General features: G+C 41.0%; 1 protein-coding gene across 1 annotated transcript in view; it reads left to right on the plus strand.

Moving 5' to 3' along the window:
* LOC103519626 (rab5 GDP/GTP exchange factor) overlaps positions 1-17,410 on the plus strand; it is a gene marked incomplete at its 3' end in the record, with an annotated part of 26,653 nt that overhangs the window by 7,009 nt on the left and 2,234 nt on the right. The window contains 4 exon segments of the mRNA XM_008484715.2: positions 12,983-13,132; positions 14,756-14,858; positions 15,265-15,492; positions 15,939-16,192. Coding sequence (XP_008482937.2) covers positions 12,983-13,132; positions 14,756-14,858; positions 15,265-15,492; positions 15,939-16,192 — 735 coding nt within the window.

Below are 17,410 nucleotides of genomic sequence, written 5' to 3' on the forward strand. Positions count from 1 at the left end.
TGCCCATCCCGTAGTATGTCCCTCATCAGATGGGCGATAAGAGACTCGATACTTCCCATTTAGATGCTGGGTCAACACGAGAACACCAGAAAGTAACTAACTTTCTAATGGTAGAGTGTTTCGCTATAGACTAGAAGGTTCTCAAATATACATTTCGTGACCGGGTTCTGTAATACAAATAGATTGATGAGTGGAGAAGCGGGGTATTTCTTTACCAATCTGGTAAGTATATAACTTTTTCGTGTGGTCTGTGTCGTAGCGTGCCCATCCCGTAGTATGTCCCTCATCAGATGGGCGATAAGAGACACGATACTTCCCATTTAGGTGCTGGGTCAACACGAGAACATCAGAAAGTAACTAACTTTCTAATGGTAGAGTGTTTGGCTATAGACTAGAAGGTTCTCAAATATACATTTCGTGACCAAGTTCTGTAATTTGATGAGTGGAGAAACTTAGGTAAGGATTTGTCCGTTTGAATATTTATGAGATTTTTCCAAATTTCGTCCTACGTAATGGCCGAACTGTACCAGTGTACCTACATTTCTCAAGATTCGGCCCTGGGAAATTTTGATTTGTATATTACAAAGAACCTCCCTGCAAAGTTTGGTAGAGGTAGGCCGAAAACTAAAAGTTGAAGAAAACTGAACATTTTTGAGCTTTTTTAAAACTTTTGCCTTAAATAACGACCTTTCTTGGGCTTGGGCCTGGAACACATTTGATCTAAAAGTTAAATTGAACCTCTGCATGATTTTAGCGTTTTGTCGAGTACCTATCGGCCTGGAAACGGAAAAAAAACTGACACCAATAGTTTTTCATTCAAAATAAATGAGATTTTTATTTGTTCATGTTGTAAAGTATAAAGTATTGTAAAGTATAAAAATAAACATGTAGAAATGATATCTATCACTATCATTCAATTCAATGCATAAACACATTTCATTCACTCAAGAAATAGTATAGGAAATTAAAATTCAATCTAATATCAAAAGGAAAAAATACTCTAAATATTAAACATAGGAGATAGAAAAAACCCAAACTTGGGAGGAAAAGAAAGAGATCACAAATCACACAACAAAACCGGGATTTTTGCGAAATGATTATATTCCTCTTAGTATGTTATTTTCGTATATATTTTTTTGCTTTCCACTTTCTTTTTCTGGTGTTGTGATAAAAATAAACTATTTATTATTATATTTATTTTGTTTCTGAAATACTAAATCAAACATCATGGTCTTTTTATTTTTGACTTCAAACTTAGGTAAGGATTTGTCCGTTTGAATATTTATGAGGTTTTTCCAAATTTCGTCCTACGTAATGGCCGAACTGTACCAGTGTACCTACATTTCTCAAGATTCGGCCCAGGGAAATTTTGATTTGTATATTACAAAGAACCTCCCTGCAAAGTTTGGTAGAGGTAGGCCGAAAACTAAAAGTTGGAGAAAACTGAATATTTTTGAGCTTTTTTAAAACTTTTGCCTAAAATAACAACCTTTCTTGGGCTTGGGCCTGGAACACATTTGATCTAAAAGTTAAATTGAACCTCTGCATAATTTTAGCGTTTTGTCGAGTACCTATCGGCCTGGAAACGGAAAAAAAAACTGACACCAATAGTTTTTCATTCAAAATAAATGAGATTTTTATTTGTTCATGTTGTAAAGTATAAAAATAAACATGTAGAAATGATATCTATCACTATCATTCAATTCAATGCATAAACACATTTCATTCACTCAAGAAATAGTACAGGAAATTAAAATTCAATCTAATATCAAAAGGAAAAAAATACTCTAAATATTAAACATAGGAGATAGAAAAAACCCAAACTTGGGAGGAAAAGAAAGAGATCACAAATCACACAACAAAACTCATTCAAACAAAATTGAGAAATCATAACTCATGAAGGTGTGTCCAAACAGAGGCGACGCCGTTGATCGATGTCGACTTTCGACTGAACCGTCCACACTGCCTCGATGACATGTTTTGACCTCGTCGATTGACGACCGGTCGACTTTGTTTGGACACTCCTTAAGATAAGAATAAAATATCCAGGAACAAGAGTAAATTTTGCCGAATCAAACCCGCGACCTTCGGTGTGTAAGCAGGGTTTATACGCTTTTCCCGGAATGAAATTCCATGACTTTTCCAGAAAATTTCCATGACTTTTTCAGAAAATTAGGGGGCGGAGGTACTTAAAAATCAGTAAGATTACCCCTTCATTTAAATAAAATATGCAATTTGCAGAACGTCAAGGAGTATGAAGGGGAATGCGCCGCAGGCGGTTTTTTGGAAAAAAAAACTTGATATTTATTTACACGCTAGGTAAGCATCACGGCCATGTGTGAAACTTGATGTTTATGAACATTTTTAATTTTTGACCGGGTGGCAAATTCCATGACTTTTCCAGGTTTTCTTTAAATTTTCACGATTTTCCATGACGATTCCATGACTTTTTGGCCCATTTTCAGATTCCATGACTTTTCCTGGTCGCGTATAAACCCTGGTAGGCCTAGGCCGCGTTAAACGCCCAACAAACAATTACATACAAGAGGCAAGAGATAAAAAAGAGATAATAGATCAGTTGCGCTTACTTGGGTGATGTTTCAAAGTCATAGAGCAGGAAAAATGAGGACCAACGGAATTTTTCTTTTTCTTCTACGACTTCTAGATCCCGAGATAAATCGATTTAAAAAATACCGGTAAATCGTGAACTTTGACGTCACGGCATACGCTCCCGTAGGCGATGACGTCACATCAAATGTCCCGAGCAAAGCTCCCTCGCAGGCAACGCATTAATGTGTTTGTGCGCATACATTTCTGCGCAGTTCTTTCTGCTCTTCCACTAGCGCGCTTGCATAGTGGCGCTACCTAACGGACGAAAAAAACAACTGCGTAAAGTCTGACGTCACACATATTTGAACTCTTTCATTAGAACGGAAAATTGAATTTTCGACCTTTTACAGTTATTTTTTCGGAGTTTGGATTTTTCCCAACTTTTTACATAGGAATCGACCATTTATTTATAATTTTTACCCATTTGCAAGCGTATAAACCCTGGTAGGCCTAGGCCGCGTCCTTTCGACCGCACTCTGGCTGGGGTAAATGTGAGGTGGCGAGTAGCTTGTTACCGAATCAAAGGTAAAAATCCCGTCACCAAAAAACTTACCATGAGTCATAGACAAAAGGTCATAGCAGCTGCTAAGGTTTTTAGTGACGTCAAACCCCCAACAAACTATTACATACAAGAGGCAAGAGATAAAAAAAGAGATAATTCTCAAAACTAAAAGTTGAAATAAAAAGGTAGGTAAAAGAAAGCAAAAGATTTTCTCTACGTATTTACACAGGGATTGGTCCAAATATAAAGAACTTGGCTTTACACACTTTGCAAAAATCTGAATCTTATATTATAAAATCAAGATCCATTCACTCATTCAAATTTCACACACTGATCGCTCTATCTCCAGAACCACAACACCTAGAAAGCTGAAAATGCTGAAATTTGGTAGGAATATTCCTTTTATGGTCTAGTAAAAATATAGGTAAGTTTAGAGGAAAAACAGCAAAAATATATGAATCTTTCCAGGCTTTTTTTTTTAATTTATTTAATGTGGCAGGATTCTCCAAGAGGAGCTCTTTCACCCAACCACACCGTTTTACCGTGGGAACACGGCCTACACTGGGCTCTCTGTGTCGTAGCATGCCAATCCTGTAGTATGTCCCTCATCAGATGGACAATAAGAGACAGTACTTCCCGTTTAGGTGCTGGGTCAACACAAGAGCACCAGAAAGTTAACCTATTCAAATCGAAATACGAGCTTCTTTTTTTATATCACGTTGAAAACACCAGTTCTCATCCGATCACTCAAGTTAAGCACCGTCAAGCGCGGATAGTACTTGGATGGGTGGTAAGCATCACCCATACAGCCCAAAATATTGGATTAACGTTGAGGACTGATTGCATGACCATAATAATAGGTAAAGTCCTGGTACTTGCGAAAGCCAAAGTGCAAAATCGTTTTCAGGAGCATACATGGGTCATTTGGTAGAGCAAAGTGGTTTCCAGGATCAGACCATAAATCCAAAGGGAAAGGATAACTTGGGCTTTGTTCCTAATAGAAGGAGATGACTTGGTCTTTGTATTTGTAATTCTTACACACGTCAATATGTTTACTCGATCCAGCCAGAGCTATCAACTGAAACAAAAAGAAAGAAGACAGTTAATCAGTCGTTTTGTTCCGCTGCGCGCTGGTAAAAGAAAAAAAAAATCTGGTGTGAACATCACACGACTTTCCTTATCCTATTGAATGATGCTTATTTTTATGTTATATACTTATATAGTAACTTTTACAATACCTCTAACCGTGTACTTAGTCAGTATATCTGAATACCGCCAACCGCAGCACCTATTTTAACCAAACGTTTTATGTTGCATCCTTGTCATATTTGTGAACTACATACCAAATTTCAAGTCTTTAGATTATACCGTTCCCGAGATATTGTCAAATTACACCGAAAACCGCCAAAAAGCGGTAGAATGCCGCCAAGCGTTGCACCGGTCTTAACCAAAAGTTTCGTGTCGCATCCTTATCACATTTGAAAGATACATACCAAATTTCAAATCTGAGGACTGATTGCATGACCATAATAATAGGTAAAGTCCTGGTACTTGCGAAAGCCAAAGTGCAAAATCGTTTTCAGGAGCATACATGGGTCATCTGGTAGAGCAAAGTGGTTTCCAGGATCAGACCATAAATCCAAAGGGAAAGGATAACTCCGGCTTTGTTCCTAATAGAAGGAGATGACTTGGTCCTTGTATTTGTAATTCTTACACACGTCAATATGTTTGCTCGATCCAGCCAGAGCTATCAACTGAAACAAAAAGAAAGAAGACAATTAATCAGTCGTTTTGTTTCGCTGCGCGCTGGTAAAAAAAGAAAAAGTTAATAATGAAAAATGATGCCCACCAGAAGATTTTCATAGCCGAGTTTGATAGAGGGACCTGTAACAACGGAGGTCTTTCCCGAAATTGAAGAGAGAAGGACAGGATAGGAGCCAGCCATTCCGATAACGAACATTCCCCCCGGGCGGTAATCGAACCCGCGAGCTTTCGCTGACATGGCACCTTCCAAGTACCTTCCAAGCTAACTCAGCTGGCAAGTATTGTCGATGCTTCGGCAGCCTAGTTAGTTCGGAGGGTAGCGCGCCTGCCTTGTAAGCCCTGGGTCGCGGGTTCGATTCCTGCCCGGGGCGGATAATGTTCGTTCTCGGAACGGCTGGCTTTCTCCTATCCTGTCTTCTCTCTTCGATTTCAGGACGACAAGACCTTGGCAGTTACAGTTCCCTCTGTCAAACCTCTTCAATTTTATTTTCTTCCCGTAACTTACCTTGTGTGGTGTGTGTTGTGCAACAGCCGAGTACACAGTGGTCGAGGAACTTTCAATCTGTGAGTACACATCACCCGAGTGATTCAAATGATAGAAGTACGGACTGGAGCCGCCAGCCATGAGGTGATCGTCGCAGAATTTGGCCACGTGAATGCCAGCGTCGTCTACAGCGGAGAAACAGGTCATGGGTTCCAGAGAGCGCAGATTCCACAGGGATAGCTTCGGTCCACCGCCGCAGAACTGAAATATTTGGACCCAAAATACATATTATTGAAAACTCTAAGCACTGTTTTGAGGGTACTGTAACAAGAGAAGTCTATCGTTCCGAAATACATAGAAGACCTGAAGACAGCCATTTCAAGCAGTCCAAGCACAAACTTGCCAGCCTAGTTAGCTTAGTTGGTAGCGCGTCTGCCTTGTAAGCGCTAGGCCACGGGTTCGATTCCCGCCCGGGGCGGATTTTATCCTGATGGGATAATGTTCGTTCTCGGAACGGCTGGCTTTCTCCTATCTGGTTCGATTCCCGCCCGGGGCGGATTTTATCCTGATGGGATAATGTTCGTTCTCGGAACGGCTGGCTTTCTCCTATCCCTCTCTTCCTTCTCTGATTTTGGGACGATAAGACCATAGCAGTTACAGTTCCCTCTGTCAAACCTCTTAACAAAAAAATACATGTGTTTTTTTTTTTTATCCTGATGGGATAATGTTCGTTCTCGGAACGGCTGGCTTTCTCCTATCCTGTCTTCCTTCTCTCTTCGATTTCTCTAGCAGTCACAGTTCCCTCTGTCAAACCTCTTTAAAAAAAAACTTGATATTTGCATTCGCTTAAAAAAGTACAGTTACATCAGTTACAGTTCCCTCTGTCAAACCTCTTAAAAAAAAAGCACAAACCTTTTCTGATTATAAAGTTCGCCCCAGGCGGGAATCGAACCAGCGACCTAGCACTTAAGTACAAAACGGCTTTGTTTCCAAAATACATAATAGAATAGAATAGAATATACATACCTTGTTTATCCTGCCAGAATGAGACTGAAAAGTCCCTTTACTCCCGCAGTCTAAACAAGGTCTTATTTATTTTCATAGGTAGGTTTTACAAATATGCAAATACGAGTATAAATATAAACCTTGTTGAAATAAAAAAAAAAGTATACAAATTATTTGTTGATGGATTAATTAAGAGAGGAATAGGGGTGTCATAATTGGATACATTGGATAATCCTTTATTTTCCTCTATGTTGTCCCTTCCAGGATGAATGAATAAGTGAATCTTTGGTTGTTCTTTTCTCCTTGTAATATCTTTCTTCAATTCTTAAATTTATAAACGAAAATATGACTACTTACCATCCAGTCTTCATTGATAGACACATCTCCCACCCATTTTCCCAGGTGGTGCACCTGTTTTGAGGGAACGAACTGTAACAACAGAAGTCTATCGTTCCGAAATACATAGAAGACCTGAAGACAGCCATTTCAAGCAGTTCACGCACAAACGGTACATGTGCAGAAGTCACGTCCGTGGGATATTGCTACCAAAGGAACTGGCACAAACGAGCAGTGACCAGTGTTATTATAGGGTTAGGTTAAACGCAAGAAGGAGTTTCCACAATTGGAGCAGTGATTGGTGTTATTATAGGTTTAGGTTAAATACAAAAAGGAGCTTTTCTTTTCCACGGACGTGACTTCTGCATAATTACCGCACAAAATTTTTCTGATTATAAAGTTTGCCCCAGGCGGGAATCGAACCAGCGACCTAGCACTTAAGTACAAAACGGCTTTGTTTCCAAAATACATAATAGAAAAGAATATACCTTGTTTATCCTGCCAGAATGAGACTGAAAAGTCCCTTTACTCCCGCAGTCTAAACAAAGTCTTATTTATTTTCATAGGTAGGGTTTACAAATATGCAAATACGAGTATAAATATAAACCTTGTTTAAATAAATAAATAAATAAAAAAGTATACAAATTATTTGTTGATGGATTAATTAAGAGAGGAATAGGGGTGTCATAATTGGATACATTGGATAATCCTTTATTTTCCTCTATGTTGTCCCTTCTGACTTCCTAACCCAAGCAGGATGAATGAATAAGTGAATCTTTGGTTGTTCTTTTCTCCTTGTAATATCTTTCTTCAATTCTTAAATTTATAAACGAAAATATGACTACTTACCATCCAGTCTTCATTGATAGACACATCTCCCACCCATTTGCCCAGGTGGGATCTGGCCAGCTTCAGGTTCTGTGAGGGGTACACGATGGCTGTGTGTTCTTTCTGTCGACTATCCCACAGTCGGACACTGCCATCCTCGCCACAGCTGGCTAGTTTTGATTCACTGGAAGATACAATGGAAATGAATTAATGAAAACCATTTTTATTATTATTATTTTTTAAGAGGTTTGATAGAGGGAGCTGTAATTGCTAAAGTCTTTTTGTCCCAGAAGCAAGGAGGGAAGGAAGGCAGGATACAAGAAAGCCAGCCATTCTGAGAAAGGATTAAAAGATGAGAAAGGATCTATTTAGGATAAAATCCACCCCATGTGGGAATCAAACCCGTGACCTAGTTCTTACAAGGCAGTTGCACTACCCTTCAAGCAAACTAGGCTGGCAAATGGAAGTTTCTATCATGAATACAAACTTGAGTTTTGTACCTATTCATGAATTTATTTAATTTTGACATCCTTTGTAAATACTATTTTACTTAAGTTATATATGAAATGGATACTTACAAGTAGGTTTTATAACTTAAGTAAAATAGTATTGAGTTTTGTATTTGAACTTGTTTCTGTACTCACATATTTATCCAAAATAAAGTGTTTTTTTTTACCTAATTTTTGATTTACCAGCAGCTGACAGGTTTTGGCATTTGCTCAAAGGCTATTAACTCACAATTTATAAATACTGTGAATATAATCTTCGTGTCCCTTGTAGTCACGAATCCACCTTCCATCTACAACACTCGTATACCTGCTTGCAATCTAATGCTCTTTATCTTCATTACATGTAATTTCTTTATTGTCCGATAATTTCACATCGACAATTTCACATCGACTCTTCTTCTCCTCTCTGCCTGTCCGTCTTGATTCATACTTTTCTCACAAAAAAGAGAATAAAGTCAAAGAAGAAGAAGAGGAAGAGGAAGACGAAGAAGAAGAAGAAGAAGAGGAAGACGAAGAAGAAGAAGAAGAGGAAGACGAAGAAGAAGAAAAAGAGGAGAAGGAAGAAGAAGAAGAAGAGGAAGACGAAGAAGAAGAAGAAAAAGAAGAGGAAGACGAAGAAGAAAATAATTTCCTACGAAGTTTGACCGTAGTGTGGTGACCTCAACACCAAACTAGTGGAGGAGGCTCAATTTGGATCTTGGGGGAGAAGTCTCACCGATACTTTCTTGAGCTTTGGTAGGTGAATTCGAAATTCACTTATTATTATTTGTTTGTTTTTTTTTTTTAATTTAATATTAGGTAGGTACCTAATATATTGTAAATTTCCTAGTACCTAAATCAGAACTGTATCACCTCGAAAATACTCGTAATTGCCTACATAAAGTCAACTTGATTTGAAGACCCGCCCTATTATGTTACACATTTTCAACTAGATTTATCAAATATGAATTATGAAATCCTAACGTTGCGAAAAAATTGCAACCACTTTGTTCGATCAGGAAAAAAATAGTCTGACTGGGGGACTTTAAACAGGGAACCAGCCTGAATTTCCCTTGCTAAAGAAATATAGGTAGGTATACTTTTTTCTCTCTTTTTTTACACATATAAAGGTATCTATCTATAAAGGATAAATGTTTAAAAAAAAAAAAAAATATTGTTACAATCCTATCGTTTACTTCTTTGAAAATGGTGAGAATTGAGTCTGACTCTGGGACTTGATCCTTTTGTTTGCAGCGGGTACAATTTTCACCGTGTACTCTCAATATCTTCTGATCTGTTCCAAAAATACTATCTCGGTTTTCTTCTTTCCCATGTTCCCAGTCGTTTCCTATACTTGGATATTTGCTCGTCTGCCTTTGGCAGTAGTTTCCATTCCATCCATGTCCTAGTCCACTGTACTGGCTTCCGTAGCGGTCCCAGCTCGGGTCCAAAGTGAAATGTCCACATTCACACATCAGGTCGACCACATGCGGGTCTTCAAACCTCATATAACCTTCTAGTACAGTCGTTTCCTATACTTGGATATTTGCTCGTCTGCCTTTGGTAGTAGATTCCATTCCATTCATTTCCTAGTCCCCTGTACTGGCTTCCGTAGCTGTCCCAGCTCGGGTCCAAAGTGAAATGTCCACATTCACACATCAGGTCGACCACATGCGAGTCTTCAAACCTCATATAACCTTCTAGTTCACCAAATTGATGATTGTCACACAGATCAACCACATTTCGGCCGTCTCCGAAGCTCAAACAATAGGTTCCCGGGTCACCCCGTTGATTTACGTCCAACAGTTCTGTGTTGACTATGTCATCGAAGAAATAGCCTCCGTCCGTGAAACTAGAGTCACTCCTGGGCCGCTCAGCGTCACCAAATCTAGGCTGCTCAAATGCTTCCTTCAAATCCGCCGTCTCCAATCCACAGTTCCTCCATGGATCGTAACTATCTCTTGAAATCCTCTTGTTCCCGATTCCCTTAGAGGAGTGTTCAACCGCACCGTTGTCCTGAACATCAATACCCTCGTTGATATTACCTGCAGTGACGGATTCAATGAAATAAGGACCTTCCGTGGGGTTCCCGGTGAAATCACCGTCAGTGGCTCTCTGAGAATGCTTCCCGTTTTCATACCCGTTGAGATTGTCTAGTAGTTTCCATTCCATCCATTTCCTAGTCCACTGTACTGGCTTCCGTAGCTGTCCCAGCTCGGGTCCAAAGTGAAATGTCCACATTCACACATCAGGTCGACCACATGCGGGTCTTCAAACCTCATATAACCTTCTAGTTCACCAAATTGACGATTGTCACACAGATCAACCACATTTCGGCCGTCTCCGAAGCTCAAACAATAGGTTCCCGGTTGGCCCCGTTGATTTGCATCCAACAGTTCTGTGTTGACAATGTCATCGAAGAAATAGCCTCCGTCCGTGAAACTAGAGTCACTCCTGGGCCGCTCAGCGTCACCAAATCTAGGCTGCTCAAATGATTCCTTCAAATCCGCCGTCTCCAATCCACAGTTCCTCCATGGATCGTAAATATCTCTTGAAATCCTTTTGTTCCCAACGATTCCCTTAGAGGAGTGTTCAACCGCACCGTTGTCCTGAACATCAATACTCTCGTTGATATTACCTGCAGTGACGGATTCAATGGAGTAAGGACCCTCTGTGGGATTCCTGTTGAAAGATTCAATGGAATAAGGACCTTCCGTGGGGTTCCCGGTGAAATCTCCGTCAGTGGCTCTCTGAGAATACTTCCCGTTTTCATACCCGTTGAGATGGTCAAACACATCTTCCCCCAGGACGTGATTACCGTTCCAGTCCAGAATGTGCTCATCTGAGCAACCACTCGATCGATGCAGCTGTTCAGTATTCCCCAGGATGCTATCGGCCATGGCCGTTTGGTTGGCCAGGATGGTATCAGTCCGATGTAGCCCTTCAAGATTGTCCAAGCAGCCCCTCCTGGATCGATGTAGCTCTTGAAGATTCCCCAGGATATCGGCCGTTCGGCTGGCCAGGTGCTTGAGTAAGGACCCTCTGTGAGATTCCTGTTGAAAGATTCAATGGAATAAGGACCTTCCGTGGGGTTCCCGGTGAAATCACCGTCAGTGGCTCTCTGAGAATGCTTCCCGTTTTCATACCCGTTGAGATTGTCAAACACATCTTCCCCCAGGACGTGATTACCGTTCCAGTCCAGAATGTGCTCATCTGAGCAACCCCGCGATCGATGGAGCTCTTCAAGATTGTCCAAGCAACCCCTCGATCGATGCAGCTGTTCAGTATTCCCCAGGATGCTATCGGCCATGGCCGTTCGGTTGGCCAGGATGGTATCAGTCCGATGTAGCTCTTCAAGATTGTCCAAGCAGCCCCTCCTGGATCGATGTAGCTCTTGAAGATTCCCCAGGATATCGGCCGTTCGGCTGGCCAGGTGCTTACTCGATCGATGCAGCTGTTCAGTATTCCCCAGGATGCTATCGGCCGTGGCCGTTCGGTTGGCCAAGATGGTATCAGTCCGATGTAGCCCTTCAAGATTGTCGAAGCAGCCCCTCTTGGATCGATGTAGCTCTTGAAGATTCCCCAGGATATCGGCCGTTCGGCTGGCCAGGTGCTTCCGCTTCGTTGGCAGCACGCATAGGGGAATGCAGTGCTTGTAGAAGACGTAGCCCTCCTCGCAATGCGGCGTCTGGATGTAGATCCAGTTGTGGTTTTTGAAGATGGCGTTCACGATGAGACCTAGTTGGAGCGGGATTTCTTCTTGGCAGCCGCTGAGCGTGGTCTGGTAGAGAATGCAGGTGGAGGAGATGACGATGGGGATGTTGCCCGGGTACTCCAGGGAGGACTGGAACAGAGAACGAAACAAGTCAGTCACTGTAGACTAGGGTGGAGTGAAAAAAAAAATGTTCGAATTTAAAAACGCCTGATATGTCAAAAGTTGCGTATTGGTGAGTAGATTAATCCCTGATTCTCAAGTTCTTTGGAGTAAAGCTGAGCTTTTGCACAACTTTTGTGGATATCACAGCATTACTAAGTGCCTCCTTTGCAATCTATTTTTCAAGAATCTTTTTACACTGGTAGTGCCGCCACTATTCGATTGTGGATTGTGGAGAAGGAGAATTAAAGACGGAAATGCCGACCCCATATAGAAATGGGATAAGGTTTAGTGAAAGAAGAAGAAGAAGAGTGCCGCCACTATTCGCTATTCGAATAAAGTAGATGGATTAAGTAGCTCGAATAAGTATTAAATTAGCTACTCGATTGTCACAAGGCTGTGTGCACCCCAAACTCCAATGATAGAGTCGAAAAAACTTCGACCCCGCCGGGAATCGAACCCGGGACCACCGGCGTGCAAGCCTTGTGTGATACCCACTCGGCCACGGAGGTTGCTACCTTCCTCTCAAACTATAATCATTAATTAACCCTTTTTGTTCCAGATGTGTCAGCTCAGGACCGCGAGCTCTTACTGGACTACGTCGAAAAATACTCGATGATTTCTCTAAAAAAAAGAACGAACCTAATTTGTTACTTACTGACTTTGCTTTTCACCAAAAATGCCGTTAGATTGTTTTTCCAGTGCTGTGCGACCTGTTTTCCTTTCTCGTCTGCCAATCTCTTGGAGGGTTTCAGCAGTCATTATATATAAGTTCTGATGATGGAGGGAGTGCCTCCGAAACATGTCGGCTTTGAACAAATAAATTATAATAATTCTTTGAAGTTCTGCAAAATATATCTGCCTTTTGGCTCTCGTCTGCGTTCATCAGGTTCTCGTTGTTAATCCCGGGACCTAGATCTTACAAGAGCCTGTGCTATCCTTCAAGCCATCTAGGCTTTCTAGTGTCTCTTAATTAAAGTCCTTAGTGAACTTTTTATTACCTAATTAGCCAATAGACTTACGCAGTTCATTATTATTCGCAGGTAGAAATCGAGAACAGTCAATGTGTGGAAGACCTATCAGAACTCATCTCCGCCCCCGATCACCTGTCCGATCCGGCAACACTGGCTGAGCTGGAGCGTCTGCAGGCCGACATGGGCCCCGTGCTCTCTGGCAACTCCGCATTGTCAGACGATGTACACGGCATCATTGCGAGCATCATCGGAAAAATGTCACACGTGGTAAGTTTGTTTGTTGTTTGTTGTTTTTTTTTTTTTTTTTTTTTTTTTTTTTTTTTTTAAANNNAGTTTGTTTGTTGTTTGTTTTTTTTTTTTTTTTTTTTTTTTTTTTTTCTAGTTATAACAAACCTCAGTGGTGCAGTGGTTAACGCGTTGGACCTTGGCTCTGGAGGTTGGTGGTTCGAGTCCAAGAGGTTTTATAGAGGGAACTGTAACAAGGGAGGTCTTATCGACCCTAAATGGATGAAAGGGAAGGGAGAGAAAATGGACAGGATCAGAGAAAGCCGCCAGCCTTTTCGAAAGTGAACCTTAGATATCTGTTCGAGAACGAACCTAATTTGTTACTTACTGACTTTGCTTTTCACCAAAAACGCTGTTAGATTGTTTTTCCAGTGCTGTGCGACCTGTTTTCCTTTCTCGTCTGCCAATCTCTTGGAGGGTTTCAGCAGTCATTATACAGGGTGTCCCAGAATTTATGCTTCAATTGTTTTTCTCGAAGCCTGTTTGAAATTTCGAAAAACAAAAAAACCCGTAACTTTTTGATTTTTAATGCGGATATTTTGGCAATATCGCGATTCGCAAAAAATTTCGCGAAGTCCTTGAAACGGGGGCCATCTTTAAAATCTTAAATAAGAACCCCCTGTTTGTGATACATCATATCAAAGGTCTTAAGGAACGTAGTACTCTGGTACAAGTTTGAGTTCGATCCGACAATCAGGGCCGGAGTTATGGCCTATTCAAAATTTCATTTTTCCATGTTCTCCCGCCAATAGGGGAAGCACCAAAAATGGGAAATTCATATCGATGGGTGATTTCTGCTTCAAATAGGTCCCACTGATGAATCATATTGAAGTTCGGTCCCAAAAATAAAATTTCGAAATATCAATTTTCACCCCCGGAGGCCATCAGGGCCGGAAGTCTAAAGTTCATTTTTGGGTCCGAATTTCAATATGAACCATTAGTGGGACCTATTTGAAGCAAAAATCATCGATCGATATGAATTTCCCATTTTTGGTGCTTCCCCTATTGGCGGGAGAACATGGAAAATTGAAAATTTGAATAGGCCATAACTCCGGTCCTGCTTGTCGGATCGAGCTCAAACTTGTACCAAAGTACTACGTTCCTTAAGACCTTTGATATGACGTATCACAAACAGGGGGTTCTCATTGAAGATTTTAAAGTTGGCCCCCATTTCGCGGACTTCGCGAAATTTTTCGCTAATCGCGATATTGCCAAAATATGCGCATTAAAAATCAAAAAGTTACGGGTTTTTTTGTTTTTCGAAATTTCACACAGGCTTCGAGAAAAACAATTGAAGCATAAATTCTGGGACACCCTGTATATAAGTTCTGATGATGGAGGGAGTGCCTCCGAAACATGTCGGCTTTGAACAAATAAATTATAATAATCCTTTGAAGTTCTGCAAAATATATCTGCCTTTTGGTTCTCGTCTGCGTTCATCAGGTTCTCGTTGTTAATCCCGGGAACTAGAGCTTACAAGAGCCTATGGGCCTATGCTACCCTTCAAGCCATCTAGGCTTTCTAGTGTCTCTTAATTAAAGTCCTTAGTGAACTTTTTATTACTTAATTAGCCAATAGACTTACGCAGTTCATTATTATTCGCAGGTAGAAATCGAGAACAGTCAATGTGTGGAAGACCTATCAGAACTCATGCAGAATTTCTATCAGACGTTTGCCAAGCGGATGGAAAATCACAAGTTGTACGCAGGTGAGAAGATGATCGTGTGTTGTACCGAAATAGCAAATCAAAATTTATATTTAGATCATATAAATGGCCGGCATTTTTGTCTTTATTGTGGATATCACAGCATTACTAAGAGCTTCCTTTGCAATCCATTTATCAAGAATCTTTTTAGACTGGTAATGCCGCCACTATTCGCTATTCGAATAAAATAGATGGATTAAGTAGCTCGAATAAGTATTAAATTAGCTACTCGATTGTCACAAGGCTGTGTGCACCCCGAACTCCAATGATGGAGTCGAAAAAACTTCGACCCCGCCGGGAATCGAACCCGGGACCACCGGCGTGCAAGCCTAGTGTGATACCCACTCGGTCACGGAGGTTGCTACCTTCCTCTCAAAGTACAATTATTAATTAACCCTTTTTGTTCCAGATGTGTCAGCTCAGGACCGCGAGCTCTTACTGGACTACGTCGAAAAATACTCGATGATTTCTCTCTATCCTCTCCTCTTCTGTCCCCCGTTCACTTCGGATGAAGATCAGGACTTGGAAATTCAGGAGAGGATTCGACAACTCAAATGGGTTAACGCCAAACATTTGGACTGCGGCATTGAAGAGACGAACGCCACCGTGCGGGACCTTGTGTATAACTCGATGACAAGTGAGTTTTTTATTATTATTTCGACCACTTTTCGGCCACCTACTTACTTACTTTACTTTTGTGCCTAAACTAAATTAAAAGCCACCTACTTGACCTGCAGTTTGCTATAAGAGAACATTACCTTAATATAAAATAAAGTTTGACCACAACATCATGTAGGAAATTTTGTGTACTTTAATTTTGATACCCATATCAAACCGTAGGACGCACGGTTTAGGAGTTGAAAAAAAATTCGACCTTTTTCTGGTGGGTTTTACGCCGCCATTAGTTCTCCATTCAACTCTCGAGGACTCAAATTTAGTATGGCTTTTCTCCCATCATACCTAACAATCCTATGAAAAAAAAAAGAAAAAAAATCGTCTACCCTATTTATTGCAAAGTGGACCTGCTCTCTCTATTATTAGACTAATTGCTAAACAAACTTTCCAATGTCCCCCCTCCCACAGAGCTGCTGGAAATGGACTCGGTTCGGGCGCCCCAGGACAAGCTCGCCTGTGTCGTCGCCTGTTGCCGCGACATCTTCCTCCTCCTGCAGTCCAGTGTGGGCCCGGCCTCAGCCGATGAGTTCCTGCCGGCCCTGATATTTCTCGTGCTCAAAATGAATCCGGCCCGGCTCAAATCGAATATTCACTTTGTGACGAGGTTCTGTAATGCGAACCGATTGATGAGTGGAGAAGCGGGGTATTTCTTTACCAATCTGGTAAGTATATAACTTTTTCGTGTGGTCTGTGACCACTACACCACCTGCCTCGGTGGTGTAGTGGTCAAGGCGCTCGACTGGTAATCAAGAGGGCGTGGGTTCAATCCCAGCCGAGGTATGGAATTTTATCCTCAGTATAATTTGAGAATTTGACCACAATAATAGTAGTAGCCTACATGCCCATCCCGTAGTATACGAGTATGACCCTCAACAGATGAGCTATTTTTTCGTGTGGTCTGTGTCGTAGCATACCCATCCCGTAGTATACGAGTATGACCCTCAACAGATGAGCTATTTTTTCGTGTGGTCTGTGTCGTAGCATGCCCATCCCGTAGTATGTCCCTCATCAGATGGGCGATAAGAGACACGATACTTCCCATTTAGATGCTGGGTCAACACGAGAACATCAGAAAGTAACAAACTTTCTAATGGTAGAGTGTTTGGCTATAGACTAGAAGGTTCTCAAATATACATTTCGTGACCAAGTTCTGTAATTTGATGAGTGGAGAAGCGGGGTATTTCTTTACCAACTTGGTGAGTTCTTGTGCTTTATTGGACAGTAATCGGGAAAAGTCAACAGATTTAATGTCCTTCAGGTACTGAACATTTTTGCCAAATTTCATCCAGAGTGGGGAAACAGTTTGGGAGTTAAAGCGAAACAAAGAATTCCCTGAAGGCCCCATGAGGTCCAATATCTAATTAGCAAATCTCCTGTATGTAATTATAATTACCTATCTTACGTATTCTTGAGAGTTCATTGCAACGGTCAATACATTAATTAGTTTTACTTTATCATGGACTATTACTGTCTACCGCGGCTGTTCTACCACCTAACCTCTTCTGGGCTTTCAAGATAGTAACGAGTGTCCATGATAAAGTAAGTCTAATTAAAATAAATAATTATTATTAATTAGATTCATATTAGACACCCAAATTAGATAATGGCTTACCTTATTTTCTATTTGACTAGGGTTCTTAGTTGGGGATTATTATTTACACCGACTCGAGTTTCGCCTCACTCGTAGGCTTTTTCAAGATGACTGAGGTTGGTTTGTTGTTGTTTGCGTAGGTGTTGGGCGTGCATTGTGATCTTGAATCAGCTGTTCAGTAGCATAGACAGTAGCATAGAGCATAGAAGAAGAAGAAGAAGAAAGAAGAAGAAGAAGAAGAAGAAGATGCTACTGAACAGCTGATTCAAGATGTAAAGGGGGGGGGGGG

This window comes from Diaphorina citri, unplaced genomic scaffold, assembly GCF_000475195.1.
Source record: "Diaphorina citri unplaced genomic scaffold, Diaci psyllid genome assembly version 1.1 scaffold2849, whole genome shotgun sequence".
NCBI lineage: Eukaryota > Metazoa > Arthropoda > Insecta > Hemiptera > Psyllidae > Diaphorina > Diaphorina citri.